This window comes from Mytilus edulis, chromosome 12, assembly GCF_963676685.1.
Source record: "Mytilus edulis chromosome 12, xbMytEdul2.2, whole genome shotgun sequence".
NCBI lineage: Eukaryota > Metazoa > Mollusca > Bivalvia > Mytilida > Mytilidae > Mytilus > Mytilus edulis.
The window spans coordinates 66,817,497-66,844,385 of NC_092355.1; the positions used below are offsets into that span (position 1 = coordinate 66,817,497).

Consider the following 26,889-nt stretch of genomic DNA (forward strand, 5'->3'; position numbering starts at 1 on the left):
GTGTTCTGTTAAATTGTTCCTTTTAAAATTGTTAAACGATGATGACTGATGTACCCATATTTTGACTATTATATTTATTGTGTCTGTTTATTTAATGCATCAATGTAAAAATATCGGAAATTGATGAGACTGTCATTACAAAAGTGAGAGGGTTAGCGCTATAGAACCAGGTTTAATCCACCATTTTCTACATTTGAAAATGCCTGTACCAAGTCAGGAATATGACAGTTCTTGTCCATTCGTTTTTGATGCGTTTTGTTATTTGATTTTGCCATGTGATTATGGACTTTCCCAATTGATCTTCCTCTAAGTTCAGTATTTTTGTGATTTTACTTTTTTTTTGTCAATATGAAATACCAGATAAAATTGAGAATTGACAATGGGGAATGTGTCAAAGAGACAACAACCCGACCAAAAAGCAGAAAATAGCAAAACGTCACCAGGCGGAAGTCTATTGCCCCTGGCCTGAAAAAGTAGTTAAAACGAAAAGATTTCTTACCACTGTCCAATAACAGTAGAATTAAACAAATTATAAGTTGGTCAACATGAAATACCATTAATTACACAAGACAAATAATTGCCTCGGAAAATAGTTGTTAAAAGATAGATTGTCTTACCATAGTCCAATCTTTAATGTCTGCAAACATCAATCTTTTCCTTTTCCATTCCCTTTTGTTTTTACAAATAACAGCTCTTGACAACAAACGACACACCAAATGTTTAGCATTATAATGTATTGCGACACATGCAGAATGTATAAAACAATATCCAACACACATTCTCGGTCCACAATTGTCCATAGAAAGCAATATGTCAGCTTCGAACAATTTTTGATCAGAAAAAGTACCCATTTGTATATATCCATGTGAAAACAGCGAGTTCAAAATCAGGACGTGCGCTAGGAGAACAGTTTTGAACTGGATGCCATTCATACTTTCATTTCTATTGATTCGCCACCTTCTTTGTCACTATCTGATATCTTTTTACTTTTCCTCTTAATATATATTATATGAACAATTGAATTGAAAATAAATAAAATCCAATTGTCATTACAGGTAATGAAAAGTAAAATCATAAAAATACCGAACTCTGAGGAAAATTCAAAAAGGAAAGTCCCTATAATCAAATGGCAAAATCAAAAGCGCAAACACATTAAACGAAATTCAATGGATAACAACTGTCATATTCTGAGTACTGAATGTATACTCACTTCATTGACGTAGTGGTCACGTGATTGATGATGCCTGATATTCTTACTTTTCAACCAATTAAATATACTAGTCAACCATCGAAAGAATACAAAATGATTCATCTGTCATTGCAAAGAGATTTTATACTACTCAATTCCTAACATACTTAATTTATAAAGATCGTTTTTTTTTGTTTTTTTTTATCTAATTCATTTATTTATAGGAAAATCGCTGTTTTGATTGATTTAAACAACCTTTCTTACAAACACAAAGGAGTAGGTTCAGTAAGACCCCTTTTGGCCCCAAAATATAGCAGTTTTACAAAATTGTTAAAATGTAAACCTTTAGTTATTTATTGGACAGAAGAATGCTTCTGCTACATAATTATGTACTGTTTTTGACAATACAATGCACATATATCCGTTACTAGCACCATTAAGTCATGCTAAATTACTGAAATCCTCATAATTCTAGCATTTTAGTTAAATTTTAGACGGTTTTCGTGTAAAACGAAAGTGGCCGCATTCGTGTTCATCCTTAATATTGAAATGTAAGTTGTATTTTATGATAATACATAACATATATAAAGGTTGAGGATGAACACGGATGCGGCCACTTTCATTTTTACCAAAAACCATCTGAAAAGTGACATTTTTTCGGCATATAAGGTAGATTTTTCATATTTGAGCTTGAATCGGATCGTTTTTAATGACTAAATCTGTTAAAATCTTTCACATAAACTAATTAATTCAAATAAAATAGACACTTAAGTGTTTAAAAAGTGGTCAAAATCTTTCGTCAGAAGAACCTGAAATTTGAGGCCAAAATCGGTCCTTACCGGACCTACTCCTTTAAGAGCAATCGATGTTAGACCCTTAAACTTGAAACAAATCCATGGTCGGATAAGATTTTGAATACCCTCAAGTATCTGAATACAAAATTCTTTTGATATTTTTTTCATCATTTTAAAAAATTAATTTTTACCCTGTGTTCAGACATACAAGATTTCCAATTTCCGACTTGGTAAGATTATCGGAAATAATTGCATTTACTTTTGTTTATTATCTTCATTATGTAATAGTATTATTTTATTTTTTCTTATGCATATAACTTTAACTGTTTACTCAGTTATTGGTGATATCCATTTGACGTGGCTCTGTATTTGTACATCCGGTCAATGTGTTCTTGTTCTATGGTAAAATAAATTTATTCTCGTCTTTCCTTTTTTCTTATGTGCGCTGTCTATATGCCTATTTGGGTTTCTTTGTTACCTATGACGTGGCTTTGTTATTACACATTCCGTCAGTGTGCTATGGTGGAAGTTTTGTATTCTTGTCTTTCAGTTTTGCTAATGTGATTTGTCAATATGCCTTCATGTGTGTCTTTGTTACATTTTTTTTGGATTTCAAAGTGATTAAGATCATAACACAATGTTAACTGTTGTACCCCTATTTTTGACATTTTTATGTATTTTGTCTGTTTGTTTTGTTCACACATTGTTGTCAAAGTTATGGAAAATTCATGCGACTGTCATACAGGTGAAAGGTTAAGCTAGCTATAAAACCAGGTTTAATATACCATTTCTGCCTAAGAAAATGACTCTACCAAATCCATAATATGACAGTTGTTAACCATTCGTTTGATGTGTTTGAACTTTTGATTTTGAAAGCTGATTATAGACTTTCCGTTTTCAATTTTTCTCGGAGTATTTTTGTTATTTTAATTTTTTTTTCACTGCATGATTATTTATGATCAATTGCAGTTTATATTTATGTAACAATACTTTTAATGATGAGTATATCTTCGGTTTTTCTTTGCAATTTAATTAGATATTTTGTTTTGTTTAAAATAATGATTATTTTCAAAAAATCCAATTAAGAAACAATCTTATTAAATAAATACAGAATAACCATTAAATTTATTGTATTTCGATCAACATGAAGATATATAATTAAATTTTGTTTGTTTCAGAAAATGATAATCAATTATATCTTCATTTAAAAATTAATCCTAATAGGAGCCAGAGTACTGCAAAGATTCAAATTTATTAAGAAAAATTGGATTGAAAGTACGCTAAAAGTATACACGTTGGAGCGTAAAATTTTATTGCGCATAACAATACTTTTTCATTTGTCATGCAATAATAGTTGGTTCTACACGACGAGTTTCTGAATGAACTTAATAAAGTCACCGTACTCAATGTAATGCTTAGTGCATCACCAACATTATCTCGCACCTGAAGATAAAAAACATACAACAGGGCATTCACCGAGCCCAAAGCTAATTTTGCTTAATATTAAACCGAGGCTAAATACATAACGCATATTGATACAAGTATGAAACATGGTACCTTGCGATGCCATCAACTGCTATGCTGATTAATAATATAGAAAGACACACAGAGACCAATAAGTGCTTTAAACCACGTTATTTAGACTCAGCTTGATAGTTGTCTCATTGAAAATCTTTCCACATCTTCTTATTATATATACATGCATTGTATCATTGCCGTTTGCTTTGAAATTTAGATGATATATACAAGCAGCAATTAGATTGTCGATCCTCTTGTGACAAAAAGTAAGCGAATAACAAATCTCCTGCGCTGTAAATAGTTATCACAGGTACCAGGCTTATATTTTGATACGCCAGTCGGCTGAGAGAAAAATGCAAACAGATTCAGTAAACTGTACATGTTTGACACCACCAAGCGTTTAACTAAAGAATATCTTTTTTAATAACGTGGATGAAAAGGTAGAATATTACTATTCATACATGAAATGCTTAAAAAACACCAATGGCAAATAACTGACTGTCAAATCAATGAATTCTGATAGCGTCTGCTATTGACGACAGGGGCATTTTGTAGCCTGGGGAGAGAAACCAATAAATAGTTGTGATAAAAAATTATGTCAACTCGTCCCATACTGAATATTACTGTTTTTTCTTATAAAATTTATTACAATTATAATTGGGACAGTACACCTTTGACCTCTTTTGTAGGAATTAAACGACAAAAATTTATTTCGGTCTAAATTTGAAAAAAAACGTGTTATCTGAGCTGGCCAGTCTTATCGCCGTATTAATTATTAAAAACTGTTGTGTTTTTTTTTTACATTCAGGCTATTTGTATTACCATGATGTTTCAGATTTACTTTAAATCATGATTCTTCTATGCAGTTTAACAGTCAGGTGTATTTTTAATGACAACATGTTCAAAAACACACAATGATTTCTACTTATTATTTTTTTCGACCGTTTTTTTAGGGTACCCCAAAACTGGTCATATTCAATATACCTTTAACATAAAATGAAACTGCGAATTGCATTAAGACTTTGGCAGATGATGCATGAACCCCTACCTTTTCAATGATGTAAATATAAGAAAAATTAAACGAGAGGAAAAATTGTGTATAACCAAGACCTACCCCCAACCAACAATCAAACAGCTGTAGAAAATAATCAAAGCACACACGAACGCTACTAAATCGTCCATAGTATGAACCTAGTGTTCAGAAGAGTATACTTTTTCTGATTTACTCGAAGTATTGGTAAAGTTTCCGCTGTCAAGTCAAGGACAAATAATAAGTCTCACAACAACATTCCCGAGTTTAAAATAAAGTTTGATCGCAAGACTTAACCCTAAAAACAAAAAGATCGTAAAGTGCAAAATGTGTGTAAAGCAAATGATAGATATTTTTTCTGTTATATATATCCTGAAACACATTCTTATGTATCGCAATACAGGGTCCTCCTAAAATAAAAAAACTAAAAAAAAAAACTAACAAAGTATAAATTTGTTTGCTTTAAAACTGAATTTATTCATATCCTAGAAAGAGTTTTAAAAATAACAATAGTAGGAAATGGCAACGATTTCTTGTAATACTTAGAAACTACATGAAAACTAGAGTAAACCTTGCAATTTGTGTTAATGATTAAGTGTTATCCATGTCTGGTTGAATTTTCTTTTTCCCACCTTTATTACAGCAACTACAAAATAAACAAGTTATAATTTGGTTCATGTATATTCTTATTACCTGGGACTATTATAATAATTTTGAGTATTCAAATGATACATTTAATTATATTTCAACACAATGTCATGGACCAGAAAACACAGGTCACGTTCAAATGTGATGGTTTTGGAATGGACAGTTTTAAAAAAAGGTATATGCAACTTTTTTCTACAATTCTTCTTAAACTGTACTACTCCCCTTTCGTCAACAAATAAATTTTCAAGAGAGAAAATGACACAAGCAACAAACACATTAAATATTAGGCATTGAGATTAATACTTTAATCATCATCCTTATCGTTGCAAGCTTCTAAAACAGTCTGATGAGTAAGCTGGCCCGTAATAACGAAGCTGTCGTAGGACTAGGACATGTCTTAGGATGGTCCTAGGACACGTCTAAGTCCTAAGTCGGGTTAACGAAAGTCTCTTAAAATAAGATATGTCCTGAAAGTGGTCCTAAAGTTAGGATATATAAATAGTATGTTGGCCTTAGGATAGTCCGAAAAGTTATGACGTCCTAAGTCGAAAGAAAACCAACTCATATGGCATAAAGTCAATAAAAAAATTACTTATACAATATTTAACTATTATACTGTTAATAGAATTAAACAATTAAACAGAATATTCTGTTTTTCGTTATTTTAAATTTGTAGACAACTAAAAAATCAAAATTGCTTTTCTTCATACAGAATCATATGAAATGGGCATTACTCGTAGCTTTCCAAAAAGTATGTCTATCGATGTCATATTATAACGCTCATTTGAAATAATTCATGCTGCCCTTTTGGAAGCTTGAAAATTCAATCATCATCAGCCACATTGTTTTTACCTAACCAAATTTTGAATGTGGAAAACATTTTCATATCGGTTTGCAGAAAAAAATTTAACTTTTTTTAAAAAACTTAGGCTGATTCAATACATGTAGTGAAATCGAATGGACCTAAGGACAAAACTTCAGTTTATATGGATGGAACCACAACACGAATATCGCCTCTAACACAGTGTTATGACCATTTAGTGTTGCTGTTCTATGAAATGCATTTATAATTTTTACAGTCTATAATGAAGTATCTATTAGCATTACATTATTTATTTTTCATAAAAGATGAAACCTTCTCCCGTTTACATATTTACTGAAATACAATAAAAATATATGTCATTTAATATTCTGCGTATTTCTATCAATTTAAATAATATGATAGAATGTTTCTAGGACAACGGTAGTTATGATAGTCCTAAGATACTTTGTAGTACACCATAAGATATGTCTCAGACACGTCATAAGACCATCCTAAAAAATGGTCCCAAAACTAAGGACATATCTTAGAATACTTTCATTGACACAGCCCCATAAGTATTGTCAGAAAGTCGGTGGTTCTTTCCGGGCATTCCGGCTTACTCTATCAATAAAAACAGACAGTCACGAAAAAGCCAACACCAATCAATTAATCAATCATTTAAACTATGTTACATCAACACAATCCCAATAGTGTCCATGCTCATATATATATGAACTATAATGATTTTTGCTTTGTTTTTGGAGGAAAATGTTTTGTTTGTCTGTCAATTATCGTGGAACGTGCTTAAAGAATTATACTTACCAGCACCATAAAAAACAACATATGACAATTGAAACAAAACAAGCTGTAGCTATTAAAAGTATAGCCCACGTCTGTACTGCAAAATCAATAAAGACTGTGTAATTAAACCGAAAATGTATTACAATAATTGCTGAAGAAAAATAAACCAATACCGAATTTATTGATTGTTGGTTGCTTAACGTTCAGTGGCATCCAAAACCAAATGATAAATCTAAATTAAAAATAAACTGTTGTTTATGTTTTGCAAGTTTTTTTATGCGCAAAAAGTATTAAATGACACACTGAGCTGAGAAAAAACAACATCTTCCTAGTTTTATGAATTTAATCAAATAGTCAAACTTATTTGGATCCATCATTTTTAATCGAAATTGTTTAAGAGTAAATGAAATGTTCAAATTCCTTGATATTGATCTTTGAGATTCAGTTATAGACACCATAGTGTATATCTATACTGCGGTAATAACGTTTTCTTATAAACTCGCCTATAAGGTGGAAAATATAGTGATACACATTGAAGGCCTGTTGGTGTCCTTCTGCTATTGTCTTCGCTATGGTCGGGTTGTTGTCTCTTTGACACATTCCCTATTTCCATTCTCAATTTTATGTCCATTAGGTTGTTACAATTCTGGGTTTCCAAATGATACATTTGGCAATAATTTAATTTTGGATGTAACGCGTCTTCTGATTGGCTGACGTTATTTTGTTATCAGAACATAGACATAATTTAGTCATGTGACCGTGACGTCATCAACGTTTTTTCAAGGTTTGCTACGGTTTGAAATAGAATTTAGAATTAAATTATAAGAAATGACTGCAATATTTTTTCTGTCTATTCAAATTAACATAAAAAATGTGGTTCACACTGTTAAATAACCCGCTCCGCGCGTTATTCAGTGTGCACCACATTTTTTTATGTTATTTCTTCATAGACAGAAAAAATATTACAGTCATTCCTTAAATATTTAAACACAATGTCATGGACCCAAAAAAACAGCGGTTACGTTCAAATGTAATGGTTTTTACATTTACAGTTTAAGAGGTATGCCACTTTTTTCTGTAATTGTTCTTATGCTGTCCTCGTCCCCTGTCGTTACCAAATTTTTTGATGCAACACTTACTTGGTGACGCCTGTTTTGTTGAAGCTTGATGGGATTTGGTGGCAGTCGGTTTCACTAAATGTTTGTCACTAGTTGAATCAATTGGTTGTATTGTTACTAGAAAGGTTTTCCGATGCTGTGTTGGTTTTGGCTTAATATTGGTGGTTGTTTTGGAAGTTGATTTCATTGCAAACGTTGGTTTTGCTACAGAATCAAAATGTAGTATATCATTATACTTTGTTAATAAAGGAATATAAAGAAAGGTTTCAAAATACAAAAAACATAAATTCTAAAAAGAACATCGATGCCGATTTTTTAGACAAGCTGAACTTTTCATTACACATCATACCCATCCAACTTTGCTGCATGCATTTGTCAATATAGGTCGACATTGTCGTAGGTGAACACATTTTTATTCTCCTTTTGTATTCCAGTATCTATATGAAGAAGTTAACAAATATCTGTTGAAAGGTCGTTTGACGTAGTTCCTTTTCTTCTTTTAAATGAAGGCAACAGTAGTATACTGCTGTTCAAAATTCATAAATCAATAGAGAAAAAACACATCCAAGTTACAAACTAAAACTGAGGGAAAGGCATCAAATATAAGTCAACTACAACACAACAGAAATACAACATTAAAATGTAACACACACAGAAACGAACTGTAATATAACAGTGGCAATTTCCCTGACTTGGTACAGGGCATTTTAAGATAAAAATGGTGGGTTGAACCTGGTTTTGTGGCATGCCAAAACGGCCGCTTTAATGGCAATGTTAAAATATTATATCTAAAATATTAGCTTTAGAGGACATATTTTGTAAATATTTTGAGAAGGCACTGCAGCTGTCCATTATTGTGCGGAATTTTTAATCTCTCTCGGTCATAGACCAAATGACAACGAAATAACATATCTATTTGTGTCTTCTCCATAATTGAATTCCTTTTCAAAACTAATATATATATATATATATATATATATATATATATATATATAGAAACGTAACAACACTGTTTGGTCTCTCCTCGGAAAATAATAAGACTTATAGATAAAAAAAAACTAAGTATTGTATTTAGTTTATCCATAATAATTTTATTTTTAACTGCGATTCTATATTCAAATATCAGATGGTAGCAAAAGCTTTTTTTATGATTAAAAGATACTTTTCAGAGCAAAATTTTTCATTTACTTTTTGATTTTCCCGTGTTTTACTGATCTGTGATAAATAGTACCTGTCATTCAGTGGTTGCCTATTTACGTCTGTCAAGTATGTATTTCTTAAATTGTATTGTATAAATTAGGCATATCTTTTTTCGACAAAGTCAAATTGTAGTATGAGATGTATTTTAAGTAATTATGCCTATCTAATTAAAAAAAACATTTCACATCAAGCCAATAACAGATTTTTAGAAGCCACCTATTTCTGGATATTTAGTAGGGTTAGAACAAACCATTATATTCTTTTTAACGGCCCTACTTACTTGTTTCTACTGGACATATACAATAGTATCTAATCTTGTAATCATGGCAAGGTACAGGAAAATTATCTGCGTTGTTACATACTAATCCATGGTGTTTGTCACACCTTACAATTTCTCCAGTACTGTAGTATGGGATGGGATGTACACTGTCAACCATACATTCCACTTTTGTTATGTTTCCTCTAGGACAAAATATTTCCAGTTCCTCGGGGGTCAGAAATTCGTGATCTGATTCTCCAATATCGACATTTATGTTGTCTTTGTTGATCCAAGGTTTGTCCTTGTTCACCCATGGTGTCCATCTACTGACACATTTATGTGAGTTCAGATTTGGTAATTTCGTAAACCTGGACGCCGTGGTTAAAGGTGTTAAGGATGTTTTAGATATCACATAATCTATAAAGACAAAGAAAATCGTTTATCTTTAGTATGCTCCGTTAAATTGTACAACTTGTTCGATTAGCAATGTTAAAGGAGTTGTGATATTCTGGTAGTTTATAGGTTTAGGCGTTCAGACAAAGACAATGGACTTGCACATGGATTTAATAAGGAAGTAGCATAATCATAGTATTATACAAAACAGATACGGAACAGATATGTAGTACAACTACATAGGTCTGTGTCCCAAGAAAGATAACTCAATTCTTATAATGATAAAGTAGGATATTACATTCCTCCCTTTGTTGAATTTATGAATCTATAATAAGATAAATTTCAAAAGAGAATTATAAAATTTAAAAATAAAGACTAGATTCTAAAATGACTAGAAAATCTTTTCTGTGACTAGATTATCATTTAACAAAATAAAAATAGAAAAATGATTGACATATATCTTTTTCACAAAAAAAAAATTATTTAAATAAATGTATGGATGAGAACTTCTATATTATGCAAATGAAACAATGAGTATTATGATCATATAAACAAATATAAATATCGGACGGATTTATATTATTGATTGTCTATTAATGTTGTATTTGTAATTATTGAAATAATTAAATGTCAATATAAAAGTTAAGCAATCAAATGTTCAAGTTTGTATTGTTTGTCTGAAAGTTTTTTCTGTAGATCTCATCTGAAATGTTCATCAGGTTTTGGTCATCACACATTGCAAATCTATTTCTGAATAACTAATACTAAATTTCTATAATGAACAATAACTATTATGCACTTTTAAAAGAGGGGATTATTATGCCCCATCACAATATCCTGTTTGAATGCATATTTAGGGGATTATTATGCCCCTCACTTTACATAATCTTCAAGATATGATGGTGGTTTTCGGATACGTGTTGGACGACTTTGAATTGGAGATTTTATTTTGTTTTCCTCCTTCGGATGAATTTCAATATCAAGTTCTTCTTCTTCATCCAATTGATCGGAGAATTTGGCACTGTGTTTTGTACTTTTGAAGAATGAAGCATTGCGTGTTGTTTGCTTTTCGCTGTCCGAAACAGTTATCATGGTTCCTTTCTTCTTGATGACGGTTTGAGGTCTTGGATCAAATATCGGTGTTAATTTGTTCTTCTTAACTTCATTTCTAATTAACACAGTGTCTCCTTCTTCAATGTCATTTGACTTAGCTTTATTTTTCAGATCAGCTAAATGTTTCATTCGTGTCTTTGCGTTTTCATCGTTTTGGCGTGCATATTCATCTAGTTCTGGTCGTTTTTCTTTTGGTATGCTCGGTAATTTTGTGTTTGTTTCCCTTCCGAACAGCAATTTGAAAGGATTTACTCCTGTTGAACTATGTGGAGTATTGCGGTATTGCCGTAAAAATCTATACATTGATTGTTTCCAACTTTTCCTCTCTACCTCTGCTGCTTTTATGTTTTTCATCATGGGTTTGTTAAACGATTCTGCTTGAGCATTAGCCCGTGGCCATCTTGGCGTGATTCTCCTGTGTGAAAATCCTATGCTGGCAGCATATTCTCTAAATTCATATGAATTAAACGGACTTCCATTGTCGGTCTTTAGTATTTTTGGAATCCCATATGCCGCTAGGACTTTGTCCAACACTGGTATGACAGTGTGACCTGATATGGATCTTATTATCTCAACTACAGGATATCTAGAATATTCGTCTGTTATCACAAATAGGTAGTCTCCAGACGGTAGTGGACCACAGAAATCTGCGCTTAGTGCAGTCCATGGTTCTCCTGGCATTTCTGACATTTTGAGTGGTTCCATTAGCTTAGAACGTGTTAGAGCTTGACATGCTATGCAATCTTTGATGAGTGAATCTACTCTGTCGTTGATGCCGGGAAACCAAATTTTTGATCTGATAAACGCTTTTGTCTTTGTTAGTCCTTGATGGCCTTCGTGTGCAAGACTAACTGCACGGTCACGAAGTGACATTGGCATAACAATTCTATTGTCTCTAAGTAAAATGTTTTCATCATGAACAACAAGTTCATCTTGAATGCTGCGATATACTTGAAGTTCTTGAATATCTAAATTGGGATCATCTAATTTCTTTAACTCGTACCACTTTCCATTTCTTGTTAATTCAATAGCTTTTTGAAGTGTTCTATCGGTCAAACTTGCGCCTTTGACTTCGCTTAGCGACATTGCTTTTGGAATTGCCTGATTTGCAATAAAGTTCACATATTGTTCAGCAACCTTCTCCTCGTGTGATCGCGTCTTGCTACACATAGCAATAGGATGACGGGACATGTAATCTGCAGGATTATCCCGCCCTGGCTGATACTTGATTGTAAGCTTATAGGGTTGCAGACGTAAACCCCATCGTTCTATTCTCAGTGGTATTTTGGCTTTTTGCCATATCCTCTCTAGCGGCTTATGATCAGTTATGATATTTACATTTTTAGCTCCACGGATAAAAATGTCAAAATGTTCACAGGCCCATACTATGGCCAGTGCCTCTCTTTCTGTTTGACTGTACCTGGACTCTACATCTGTTAATGCTCTGCTTGCATATGCTATTGTCTTTTGATTTTGAGAGATAATTGCTCCAAGTCCAACTGGACTAGCGTCAACATATATGTCTGTTTGTAGAGAAGGATTGAAATAAGTTATTACTGTCTCACTAGATAGCTCAGTTTTAAGATTGTCAAATGCGTTTTGTTGCTCAGGAGTCCATTCCCAGTCCATGTTGTGTCGTGTTAACCTTCTTAATGGTTCACAAATAGAAGCATAGTTTCTTATAAATCTAGATGAATAATTTGTCATTCCAAGGAAGCTACGAAGTTCTGGAACTGTCGTTGGTGGTGCGGCATCTTTGACTGCCTTGACTTTACTCGGGTCTGGTGAAATACCCTCTTTTGAAAATACGACTCCAAAAAATGTAACTTTACTCTTGTTAAACTCGCATTTGGCTTTGTTAACTGTTAACCCGTTTCTTTGTAGAGCTTGTAGTGTATCGTTAAGAGCTTCGTCGTGCTCTTCTTGAGATTTTCCATATATAATGATATCGTCTGAAATGTTCTTTGCATTTTGCACGTTTTGTATTACGCACCTAATTGTCTCTTGAAAAATTTCTGATGCTGAAGAGATGCCAAAATTAAGTCTCTTATATCTAAATAATCCCATGTGTGTACTGAATGTTGTGATATATCTAGAGGGCTCTTGTAGTTCTAGTTGGTGATACCCTGCTCTCAAATCTAGTTTACTAAAGACTGAAGCGTGATTTAAATCATGAATGAGCTCCTCAACTGTCGGTAATAAGTGTCTTTCTCTTATAATGGCCTTGTTGGCCTCACGCATATCTACACACAGACGTATCTCTTCAGGGTTTTTCTTTGGTGGTGTTACAATCGGTGACACCCAGGGTGTTGGGGTATTCCCTATTTTCTCTATAATGTCTTGATCTAGTAATTTTTGTATTTCCTTCTCTACCTTTGGTCTAATGTGAAATGCTGTTTTTCTGTTTCTTTGCGCAACCGGTCTGATGTCAGTGTCAATATGTAGTTTTACTGAACCACCTGTGTATTTTCCAATTTCATCCCTGAACACATCAGGATATCTCTTCTCGGGAGCTTGTATACTTATCGGTTGAATTATTTTAACAAGTCCTAGTTGTGATGCAGTAGGATAGCCAATCAATGCGCCGTGTCCACCTCTCACTACGTAAAACTTGTGTACACCATATTTGTGTTTTGTTTCTACTCCTAGCTCACATGCTCCTGTGACTTCAAGAGGTTTGCCCCCTCCATAAGGCAAAAGTTTTATGTCATTTTTGTTCAGTTTTGGAGAGCCAATGTTTTTATGTGTTTTATCATCCAAGATATTGACTGTCGCACCAGTGTCTATCATCATTGAACATGTTGTGTTATTTACTTTGATCATAGTGAAGGGTGATTTCTTTATTGAGCATACTGCCTCTTTAATACTATATGAATATTCTTCATCTGAACTATCCAGACTTGCTTGATATGATTCTCTTTGGGACGTTTCTGTCTGTATTTCATGTACCCGTCTGTCTCTTGTGTATTTATTTTGTTTGCTTTTGCCTCGACATACTTTAGCAAAGTGATTTTGTTTGTGACATGCATTGCATGTTTTGCCATTTGCTGGGCACGGTCCATTTTTATGAGGAAATTGGCCACCACAATTTCTGCATTGTGTCTGTCTAGTTGGGCGATTAGAGTAATTTGGATTATGATATGATGATGATGCCTGTTGACCTCTTTGTTGTTTATAATTTGTCTTTGGATATGTCTTGTTTGTGTTTGTAATTTTATTTACAGTTGTTTCTCTCTCCATTTTAGTAGCTTGAGTGTCAGCCATTTCAAGCGTTCTTCCAAGTGTTAATATATCATTCAGAGTTTTGTCTGGCTCTCGCAGAGCTCTCCTGCGTAATCTGTTAGACTTGCAATTTTGTATAACTTGTGAAAGGATTTCCTTATCAACGTTTGTGAACTCACATGTTTTTGCTAGTTTTCTTAGTTCTGTTACGAATTCGTCAAGTGATTGTCCTTCTTTTTGTTTATGTGTACGGAATTTATATACCTCCATTTGAGTATTTTTCTTCGGTTCAAAGTACGTAGTTAGCACTTGCTTTGTGGCAGTATACGAAGCTTCAGTTTCCCCCTTTTCTGCATCATAAATGTCATACACACTCTCCCCAGCGTAGTGAAGGAGTAGGGCACGTTTGCGTTCTTCATTTTCGATTTTAAGGCCAACAAACAAATTTTCCAGTCGTGATACCCATCTTTCCCATCTGGGACCTGCGTTTGATTTGTCACTGGCATAATCAAAGGTTGGATATGGTGGGAGTGATCCTGCCATGGTTTTTTTTTTGCTTAGGTTCTTTGTTTTACCTCGTCGCCATTGTGATATTCTGGTAGTTTATAGGTTTAGGCGTTCAGACAAAGACAATGGACTTGCACATGGATTTAATAAGGAAGTAGCATAATCATAGTATTATACAAAACAGATACGGAACAGATATGTAGTACAACTACATAGGTCTGTGTCCCAAGAAAGATAACTCAATTCTTATAATGATAAAGTAGGATATTACAGGAGTAAGGGTCGATTTTGGCCTCAAATTTTCAGGTTCATCCACCAAAAGATTTTGAACACTTTTTAAACACTTAAGTGTCTATTTTAGTTGATTCAATTTGTTTATGTGAAAGATTTGAACAACTTTACTCATTAAAACGTTCCAATTCAAGCTTAAATATGCAAAATGTTCAAATATGCCAAAAAAAGTCACTTTTCAAATGTTTTTTTTTGTCACAAATGAAAGTGGCCGCATCCGTGTTCATCCTCAATATATGTTATGTAGTATCATCAAATACAACTTACATTTCAATATTAAGAATGAACACCAATGTGGCCACTTTCATTTAAGACGGAAAACGTCTAAAATTTAACTAAAATGCTAAAAATATGAAGATTTCAGTAATTTAGCATGACTTAATGATGCTAGTACCCGATATATGTGCATTGTATTGTCAAAAAATGCCCTTATGTATGTATCAGAAGCATTTTACTTACCAATAAATAACTAAAAGTTAACATTTTAACAATTTTGTAAAACTGCTATATATTGGAGCCAAAAAAGGGTCTTACTAGACCTGCTCCTTTTTATATGGTTTTGGATCAAGACAAGCATTATAAACGTGCACTTAAGGACTTCATGATCTTGCGCAACGTTAAGGTCTCCGGGATTAATGTGGCAACAAGGTCCATATTTTAAAATTTTAAGTTTTTAAATTAGTTCTAGGTCTTGATTTGCAATGTCAATTTCAACAGTTACGGTCTTTTAGTTAACGAATTATATTTCTGCAAGAAAAAAAAAGTAAATCAATGTTATTCACATTGTGCACATGTGTGTTTTTCAGACACACAGCCTTAATTTTAATTCCTTGCCTTCTGCTTGATTTTTAAAGACATCATCTTTATTGGTCGCTAGATAAAATGACCGCTATCAACAGTCGTCTAGTATAATAACTAATTTGATCAAATAAGTCCGCAATATACACATATTGAAACACATTAGAATTATAGGACTTGTCTCTATATATTACCAATATTAGTCGTTTCGTCGCGAACATTAAATAAAAGAAAATACTTTATTGAAAGGGGGATTGAGTATGTACGGTGGCAGAATGCGGCCATGAAAGAATAATAAATATGTTGTTCCTTCAAAATACTATGTCGTCCCCTCAGGATACTATGTCGTTCCCACAAGATAGTTATAGATACAGAGAAAATCATAAACTTAATGTATACTCAACAATTAAAACACAAACCTCGAAAATCCGAGCTGCAATTGCAATTATTTTTTGAGAGACGGAATATTCCTTGAATCATACATGTCCCACAAGACATGAATTCAGTGGCATTGTCGTGCCACCAACTTCTTGTTATGCCACAACTCTCTAAGCATTTTGTAAGTAAATCATTTTGACAACAAATGATTTTCTGTCTTTTTCGCAGCCCTTGTCCACAAGTAGAATTGCATGGTTCCCACGAAGCCCAGTTTTCAATTTCACAATAATTCATTCCGGGTTTGCACACAATGCTCATAACAAATGGAAAATAGTGTGATACAGCAATGAAATAAAACCATCGTAGCCTGAAGCCCATTTTGTATCTCTTTATATTGTTAAAACACTTTCATCTATAAACAGAGATTGTGTGCACTTAATTCCCTCTTTTCATCGTTCGATGTGTTTTGTCATTTGATTTAAACATGTGATAAGGACTTTCCGATAGAATTTTACTTGGAGTTCAGTATTTTTGTGATTGTACTTTTTCCTTCTAATACAGTAAGTTTGAAAATTGTTTTAAAAGGTTTATTATCAGTTGACATCATTTTACTTTATGCTATTCGTTCCCACAATAGTTTCTATTGTCTTTAAAGCTTCCATTTCATTGGATAAAACAACAATATTCAGGGTAGCAATTCCATGATTGGCGGTCTATAAAGCGAGACTTTTATGTAACCGATCTTATAATGAATTTAAAGGTGTTCCGATCATGCAATTCCATTTAAGCAATTACGAGTAATAACAATTTTGCATTTTAAGATTTGCAATATCAATTATGACTTGAAGGTACACTTATCTTTATACTGGCTTTGATGACCCGTCGTTCCCAGTTAATTCTGTTTGCAAGAGAGTTATTATGGGGGAAATCTTATTTAGTTGAGTTTATCCTAAAACAGATAATTCACCTTCAACGGCTGTTTTAAATGCGATGTAGTTTCAAAAGATATTACTTTTACAACAACGAGTTCATGATTTGTTGCGAAGCTTTAACAATTCAAATCTGTCAAAGGAGATAAGCGTTTAGATTTATTGTATACATTTAGAAGTTAATAAAACAAATATCCACGCTGTATCATCAATTAATGGAATAAAAAATCTAGATCATTTTGAAGGCAAGGACCTAATTGAAATAAATATCAATTTGGATGTCATCAAGACTTAAAATATGTCCCCTAAATAAAAACGCGTAAATACAGTATTAAAGTGGCACCAACAAACAATGTTCTACCATTAGAATAAAGAACTGATTGCTTATTTAGCACTGAGATTTTTTTCGGAGGACTTTGAAATATCAAAAATAATATTTAGACCCTTCCTCGTCGATATTTTTTTTTTATTATACTTATGTATGGACTTTAATCAGATACATATGTTGAATACTACTACATGTATATGTGTTTCTGACATGAACAAAAATGATATTATTTTATCTAAATTTGCTTTTATAATATTCGAAATTAAATTTCAAAGGAATGCTTGCTTCATGCTCGAGGGGCAATTTTCACAAATTCAACTATAACCAGGCAGCATTCGGGAATGAGAGTAAAGTTTGGTCAATATATAGTTATCAAAGGTACCAGGATTATAATTTAAAATGCCAGACGCGCGTTTCGTCTACATAAGACTCATCAGTGACGCTCATATCAAAATATTCATAAAGCCAAACAAGTACAAAGTTGAAGAGCATTAAGGATCCAAAATTCCAAAATGTTGTGCCAAATACGGTTAAGGTAATCTATAGTCAGAATAATATGTCTGGGTAATGTGACATGTCTTCCTGTGGAATTATCCTAATTCGGCAATACTCGGTAGAATCCGCTACTCTCCTTCTGAGGGTACGGAAAAGGCCGAGTTGAGACGAATGGACTTATCCTGTGTAAACTATCTGTTCAAAATTCGGCTCATCGTGTTTGTCTTTTACAAAGCATATATATATCACATAAACAAGCATCTCGTCCTCATGTGTAATAATATTTGCCAATGGACGTTACACACCAAATCATTATGACCACCATTATCATCATATTCATGACGTCTAAATGTTTTGTAACATTCGAGAAAATATTTGAAGTAGACAATGAGATTGATTATGGAAAATGATGTAAACTGATTTTTTGCTCTTTTAAAAATGGTTTAACAAGAAGATATCTATGATAATGGAATAGAACCATTTGAGATATTTTCAAACAATTAAAAATTTTAATGATGTTGCTTACTGGCCATATTTTAATGACAGTAGAAATATATATAATTATCAATACTAAGTATAGGGGAATATTTTATAATCTATTTTCTTAGACCGGGATTATTGTTCACTGCACGACAAATCGACATGAAGTAGTGATTTGACGAACAAGATTCATTGATTATAGTTTTGAAAATATAAGAAAAAATTCTAAACAATTTGGTAGCAGTACAGTGGGGGGGGGGGGGGGGGGGGGGGGGGGGGGGGCGGGGGTGGGGAGAGAGAAATCGATAGCAATTTTTTTTTATATATTCAAATGAATCAAAACATAGTATACAATTTTAATTAACGAAATTAATAGGATTCAACTACAAATTTGTTTAACGTGTTGTTCATTAAAAGAATAATCCAAATGTTCAGGATCTGTATGAGTGGAAGATCTATTAGACAAAATAATACAATCAACTACTCTATGGTGTAGTGTATCATGGTAACTACCAGGTGAGAGGGCCTTATAGATTATAGTGTATCATGGTAACTACCAGGTAAGAGGGCCTTATAGATTATAGTGTATCATGGTAACTACCAGGTAAGAGGGCCTTATAGATTATAGTGTATCATGGTAACTACCAGGTGAGAGGGCCTTATAGATTATAGTGTATCATGGTAACTACCAGGTAAGAGGGCCTTATATATTATAGTGTATCATGGTAACTACCAGGTAAGAGGGCCTTATAGATTATCTTTTTAAAAGATTGATCATTCTTCTCTGATAGAAGTATTACAGATAAAAATTGATTGAACTGTTGTGTCGTCCTACAATGTCTCATTCTGTTATAAACGATTGTCTTTTTTGTAATTTCTTTACATTATATTTGTGGAACTATATAATAGTAAATACGGATATATAATTTAATTTTGGATGTAACGCGTCTTCCGATTGGCTGACGTCGTTTTGTTTATCATATCATAGACACAATTTTGTCATGTGACCATGACGTCATCAACGTTTTTTTTCAATGATTTATGCCGGTTTCATTGGAATTTGGAATTAAATTATAAGAAATAACTGTAATATTTTTTTCAGTCTATTCAAAATAACATAAAAAATGTGGTGCACACTATTTAACCCGCTACGCTCGTTATTCAGTGTGCACCACATTTTTTATGTTATTTCTTCATAGACAGAAAAAATATTACAGTTATATCTTAAATATATATATACAGTAGCAATACAATGTAATTATAAGAAATTTTTATATAACTTTGTATAAGACCTGTCTTAGATACTGAAAGACAGTTAGTGTAAACAATATTTTATTATGAAAAATATAAGTAAAATTATAAAGACATTCACAATAGGGATTCAGAAATAAACAACAATTGCTAATGGTATAAAGCAACTAATCTATAGCCCCATTGCTTTCTATGTTAAATTCTGCCATTTCAAGAAATTATGGCTACTTTGTTCTAAGTTCAAATAAAGTGTCAGATATTTCTTATCAAAACTGTACCTTATCCTGACTTGTGCTGCAAAAATCAACATACCTTTAATTGCATATTAGAGCGTTCTGGTTCCCTGAAGTTTGATAGTACAAAAACAGGAATGTCTGATCTGAACAACCGGTCAAATGTGCCCTTCTATCAAAATTTCATATACTTCTTTATTATTCAAATAGATCTTTCAACAAGGTTTGTACAGTGATCCCAAGTCCCCAAGCTTTCATTAAATACCACAATTAACCAAATATACCCGCTATTGACAAAGATACAGGTATGCGTAGGAACTACTTTGTTTAAAATATGTACTACTTTCTTGTATGTTCTTTCTGACCGGGCCTGAATTAGTGGTTCTATACCTTATATTAATCTGGCTCCTTGAAAAATTATTTAAGCAACACGACGGGTGCCACATGTGGAGCAGGATCTGCTTACCCTTCCGGAGCATCTGAGATCACCCCTAGTTTTTTGGTGGGTATCGTGTTGTTTATTCTTTAGTTTTCTATGTTGTGTCATGTGTACTATTGTTTTTCTGTTTGTCTTTTTCATTTTTAGCCATGGCGTTGTCAGTTTGTTTTAGATTTATGAGTTTGACTGTCCCTTTGGTATCTTTCGTCCCTCTTTTAAATACATGATACACAAATAAATCAAAACTGCATGCTCTGTTACATAATAAAAATATTGATAATGTCAGTTGAGTTACATAATGAACTGAAAAGTAAAGAAAAATGCAACAGATAAGACGAAATACTTACAGGTTTATTCTGTGAATCATTAATTTATAAACCTTTTAGTTTTGATAATGAACCTTTGTACCATGAGAAATAAACTAATGTTTTCTTCGTTTGAAATTGTATTTTAGCCATTTAATAGAAATTCGGTGTCCATTGGTACCGTTAATTTTAGGGTTCCAAATGATATTATAGTTCTTGTTTTGTCTTTGGAGTAAAATGGGTAAAATAATAAAAATGTGAGCTAGTTTCTAAGTCACCACAGCGACATTTAGGGAAAGACACTAATTTTCTTGGAAACAGGTGACAGTTTAAAGAACTACTATTCATTCTTAGTCGCGCGTGAAGAATTTGACCTTTTCGACATCCAGCATAAAAGTATAAAGGGACGCGATCGTTCTGATTACAAAAGACAGTTACAGTGTTTTGTTTATATATACCATTGTTTGTTTCTGTCACATCATAAGTCTATCCAGTAGTCGTTTCTGTTTCAAGTGTACCATTATTAGTAATGGTGATCTCCGCAATCCCAGACGTTGTTACATTTGTCGCAGCCATGATGGAGTTGTCAGTCGTATCATTGTTTATAATGATGTCGGCCTCATTCGCGTCGTCATCGTTGCTCCTAGACTCACTACATTTAATATAAGTCACCAGTTCGTCTTGTGATGTATTGGTAACACTAGGAGTGTTACTGGTACTGAGTATTTCTGTACTGGTACTACCCGCGTCTGTGTTAGTTTCCGGTTCTGTACTAGTTCTAGAAATTACTGTGGTGTTAGTGGTGATTGCTTCTGTTTCCGGTATATGCGCAATAGTCGGTTGGAAACGGACACAAATCGGATATATTTGGTCTACTATGACACATTTCTGGTGAATGTTACATGGATTAGGCCAACATAAACTGTCGTCCTACAAACCAGGTTGAAAGCTATTGCCCCAGGAAAAAGTTGTCAAAACGAAAACATTCTTACAATTGTTCAATAACAGATGAATGAGATAAATGAATTTGTCAATATAATATAAAATACCATAAATTATACAAGACAATTAAGGGACTACATCAAAAGTTAAATGTAGGATAAAAAACTTAGTTCATATAGTTTTTTCACTGACCCCCCTACCCCCTATATTAACTTAATTTGGGAAAAATTGATTGACCAATAAGGATATATATAAAATCGATGTCAATTAAAAAAAACTTGCAGGAAATTTGACTCCCACCCCCAAACTATTCGAATTAAGTTTTTTTTATCCTTCATTGAATTTTTTTATTTCGTCCCTAATTGCCTCGGAAAATAGTTGTTAAAAAGAAAGATTGTCTGACCATAGTCCAATCTTTAATGTCTGCAAACAAGAACCTTTTTCTTTTCCATTCCTTCCTGTTGTTACAAATAACAGCTCTTGCCAACAAATGACACACCAAATGTTTAGCATTATAATGTATTGCAACACATCCAGAATGTATAAAACAATATCCAACACACATTCTCGGTCCACAATTGTTTATAGATAACAATATGTCAGCTTCGAACAATTTTCGATCAGAAAAAGTACCCCCTTGTATGAATCTATGTGAAAATAGCAAGTTCAAAATCAAGATATGCACAAAAAGCTAATTTTTAAACTGGATTCTAGTCATCATTGTAATGCTTTTGTTTCGCCACCTTCTTTAGCGCTTTTCTATTGTCTTGTTTTCTTCTTCTTAATATTATATGATCAATACAATTGAAAATAAATAAAATCCAATTGTCATTATAACATGTATAATGTAGGAAATGAAAAGTAAAATAACCAAAATACCGATCTCCGAAGAAAATTCAAAAAGGAAAGTTCCTATATTGAAATGGCAAAATCATAAGCTCGAACACTTCAAACGAATGGATAACAACTGTCATATTCTGAAAATGGAATGTTCAATCAATTCATTGACGCAGTGATCACGTGATTACTGATGCCTGATATTCTTACTTTCCAAACGATTTACTATACTAGTCAACAATAAAAAGAATTCAAAACGATGAATCTGTCATTACAAAGAAAGGAGAAGGGGCTATGATATGGAGCTTATAAAACACCAAAAATTTTATAGTTATCTCTTGCGGTTTTCTGGTTATGACGTCGTAAAAATGGTAGGCCGACTAAGCTTAAATATCAGATTTTTACGTATTTTATCCTTTTTTTATGTATTGTGTACATTTTACAATAGATTACACCTTAAATAATCAACGTGAATACATTATTACTAGTGAACCATTGTATTAATACAATGAAGAACAAAACTAATTTAAAGTTTAACTATTTAACATCAATACAATAGTTGCTATGGTAACAACAAGTTAACATTCGTTCTATGTATGACCAAATTATAGAAATTTTTCACCAGAGAAAATGTACAGTTAAAAGAAGATATGGTATGATTGCCATTGAGACAAATGTCCACAAGAGACCAAAATAACACAGACATTATCAACTATAGGTCACCAAACGGCCTCCAACAATGAGCAAAGTCCATACCGCATAGTCAGCTATAAAAGGCCCCGACAATGTAAAACAATTAAACGAGAAAACTAACGGCCTTATTTATTTTTCTTTTAACTTGAATATCCAAAAATGCGTTTGTGTGTACTTTAATGTATTCGGCTGATAAAAACACAAGAAGGTGGGACATATTACGTACTAGTATACATATAATATATGAATAAAGATCACAATTTCATAAACTATACATTTCAACACTGAATTACCAGCTCAACCTTAATAAAACTGAAATATTGTTAGCACATTTTTTTTATTTTTTGTTGCTAAAGTGTCTTTACAATATCATGATAATGTGATTTTAAACGACAAATGTAAAAAATTACGAAACGATGAAAAACAATTGGATTTGATGGGACTCGAACGTACACCACCATACCCAATGCGCAGCGTGTAGGCGATTTGAACCACATTGACACAACAACTATTTGAAGTCAATAACTTATATTAATCATTTTGATTCATAAACAGTAGGAACCTTTTTTCATTTCTTTACTTCTTATTCAACTAAATTGTTTATATCAATGATATGGCCATTTCATCATTGTTGGTTATATCATGGTCCAAATTATTTTTGTTTTACCAAACAGATGTTAATAGTGCAAAATGGAAACTGAAGTTTTCGTCTGGGGCGTGTTGTATTGGTCTCTTCTGCACATCTCCAGAATGTCTTCTGGTGAAGAGTAAAATAAAAAAAAAATTTGACGTCGAATATAGCAGATTTTTGTTATGTTGGATGACATAAATTAAGTTTTCGATGACTTCTTTTTTTTTTTTTTTTAGAAAATTAAGATACATCCCGTAGACATGCATGACTGTAAAAGTGTGCTCTGTTTGTTACAATTTTCTTTGTGCTTTCCTATATCTCAATTTTTCTAAACAAACCAGGCTTAATCTCCCGCTATTTGATTTTTAAGAATAATCTTAAACTGCACGAAAAATCGTCAATGTTTGTCTGGAATATGATTGATCAAAAAGTACATCTCAATCTATACATTTTTTTAAAAAGTAACCGAACTGGAATTTTTTGTATAAAGCTAAGATATCTGGAATTAAGTTCTAAATATCGTTTTTCTATGGTGCACCTTGAAGATCATCTTCTGGTCCTAACTATTATTTCTAATGAACAATTCTGATGGTCAAAACCTTCAGACTACCATTTTTCAACAACCTTCATTGTATATGGATCTATATGTAGGTATACAAGGTATACCAGACGCTTCTTAATAAATAAATCAGTGGGCCCGAGAACACAGTTATTTCGTAGTGCATTTCTTTTAGACAATAAATTCAAATTAAAAAAAATCGCACCTGCTCTTTCTCAAAAAGATTTTTACAGTGTAGTGTACTACCAGTGAGACAAATGATATCAAAATTATAGAAACTTCTACATTTGTACCTGCTCTAACTCAAAATATTGACAATTCTGTGTTAAGGGGGTGTTAAATTCAGTTTGACAGCGTCAGACGTGATAAAATTTGAGTTTTGAACTGGACCAAATCACTACTTAACATAAAGATTCAGCACCCAATTTTTTTTAACATGTAAATACACCCCCCTACTTAATATTTCATGCATTTAATATCAAGAAATAAATTGGGAAAGTGTATCAAATAAAACATGCAAGTTATACACTGTTTACACTAGGGACTATAGACAACGAAAACCAAAGGACGATAACTGTGTCCTTGGACCAGTTGGTTGTGTACTGATTGATACTTCATTCTGGGAGAACAAGATTTATCTCAGTACTAGTTGCAACTAGTTTTGAACACATTACCAGTAATTGCAAATACTCTTAATTCAATACTCTATTGTCTTATTTCTAGTTTGCTGGTTTTTTTTTGTGTTTGTCTCGACCGATATTTTGAGATAATCTAATTGCAACTGATTTGTGCAGGTTGTTTTTATATTGTACTGCTACACTACTGTTTCAGTTTCGCGGAGAGTTGAGCGCTCACAAACAAGCTGTTGTGCTGTTAAACCACTGTACTAGGTTAGGGGATGGTTGGGATCCGCGGCTTACATGCTTATCCCCGCCAAATTATGTATGTAAAACACTATATGCATGTCCCAAGTAAGGAGCCTGTAAGTCATTGGTTATTGTTTGTTGCTGTGTTACTTACTTGTTTTTCGTTCATTATTTTGTACATTAATTAGGCTGTTAGTTTTCTTCTAGTGATTTCGGGGCCTTTTATAGCTGAGTATGTGAAATGTTGTCTCTTAGACACATTCCCCATGTCCTTTCTCAATTTTATTATGTTTATTGTTGAAGAGCATATGGTGATATATGGCTGTTAATTTCAGCGTTATTTAGTCTCTCGTGAGAAATTGTCTCATTGGCAATCATACCACATCTTCGTTTTAATATCAACCCCTGCCATATTCTTTATGAACCTGTCCCAAGTCAGCTAGGAGCCTGCAGTTTAGTGGTTGTCGTTGGTTCATGTCTCAAGTCATTTTACAGAGAGCCGTGGTGTAGTGGTTAGTGCATCGAACTACTAACACAAAGGTTCCTGGTTCGATTCCCGTCTGGGATGAAAATTTCAAGGACTTAATTTTCAACTCTCCCTTGATCACCATTTGCGAGTATGGTCTTGAGGAAACGAGGATAGTCCGTCGGACGGGGAAGATACATGGCTGACCCTTGTTAAGAGAGAGCCATATCTCTTGCACGTTAAATACACCCTTGTAGATTTCGAAAAAGAGCAGGTTAATGCCGCTACAAGGCAGCACTCGCACCCGCAAAGTAGAAAGGGATTAATATAAGTTGCAAAAACTTGTTTCCCAATCCACTATAAATAAATATGTTTAAACTAAACTCATTTTCGATATTTTTTTTAATGGATTTGTTATGTATAATTAAACCGTTAGTTTATTCGTTTGAATAGTTTCACACTTTTCATGGACTTTTATTAACGGCTTAACAGTATCAAATTTTGTCATTATTGAAAGCCTTACGGCTGCCTGTAATTGCTTACATCCACTTCATATTTGAACTCCGGTGGATAGTTGCCATATAATCAATAATCACACATCTCTTCGTTTTTATATATATTATATATATATATATCTGACGTTTAATCTCGTGTTTCCTGAATATGCATGAAATATGTGTCACTGTGCGTTTAAAAAACTAGCATCAATTTAAAGTTGTGTTAAATAAGAGAAAATCATCTGATATTTAATAACTTCGGTTTGGGTGGGGACAGGAGTATTTCGTATATGAATACGGTTGCCTGCTAAGAGTTGAAAAATAGGCATGTTTAGCGTCTTATACAAATGATCAATAATGCCCTCTTTCCTTCTTCAGACCTCATCTAATGATTTAAACTGACCACTGGCCAAATCATGAGTGCTGAAAGTAGAGTTTAACACCAATAAATCAAAATCCCTTCTCTAGAATTTCAAATAGTTGGCCCTTAACTGTTATTGTCCGTGTAGTTCTTATATTCATCTAGCTTATCATCCTACATAGATGTCCTACTAAGGCTGTCGTACCATAAAAACATGTATAACACAGATCACATTCTAATATATCTACATTCATAATAACATTGAGAAAGGAAAAGGGGAATGTGTCAAAGCGACAACAACCCGACCATAGAGCTGACAACAGCCGAAGGCTCATAATCTAGTATAATATAAAGCATAAACCTTAAGCACGGGTAGGCACTCTATTTATTATTGTCATTTCGACTAAACAACGCCATTTTTGTTTTGTGCCTCTGCCGTCTAAACCACCTATTTAAAAGGAAGAGGTAGATGAGAGCCAGAAGATCTTCCCAATGCAAAACAACAAAAAAACCCAA

General features: G+C 33.1%; 1 protein-coding gene across 1 annotated transcript; it reads right to left on the reverse strand.

Annotated features, from left to right (window-relative positions):
- Positions 1 to 5,002: 5,002 nt before the first annotated feature.
- On the reverse strand, positions 5,003 to 16,483 carry LOC139497962 (mucin-5AC-like). Its single transcript, XM_071286214.1, has 5 exons — positions 16,103 to 16,483; positions 9,381 to 9,776; positions 7,922 to 8,104; positions 6,804 to 6,879; positions 5,003 to 5,177 (listed from the first exon to the last, which is right to left on the reverse strand). Exons 1-5 carry the CDS (start codon positions 16,437 to 16,439, stop codon positions 5,123 to 5,125), a joined length of 1,047 nt encoding a protein of 348 aa, XP_071142315.1. The 5' UTR covers positions 16,440 to 16,483; the 3' UTR covers positions 5,003 to 5,122.
- Positions 16,484 to 26,889: the final 10,406 nt, after the last annotated feature.

Excerpts from the sequence above, each read along its gene's own strand:
- LOC139497962 (XM_071286214.1), bottom strand. The coding sequence starts at position 16,439 with ATGGGCTTCAGGCTACGATGGTTTTATTTCATTGCTGTATCACACTAT. Across the intron at positions 9,777-16,102 it reads TTGCAGCTCGGATTTTCGAG|ATTATGTGATATCTAAAACA; the intron begins GTTTGTGTTTTA and ends TTGTCTTTATAG. Across the intron at positions 8,105-9,380 it reads TATATGTCCAGTAGAAACAA|CAAAACCAACGTTTGCAATG; the intron begins GTAAGTAGGGCC and ends TTGATTCTGTAG.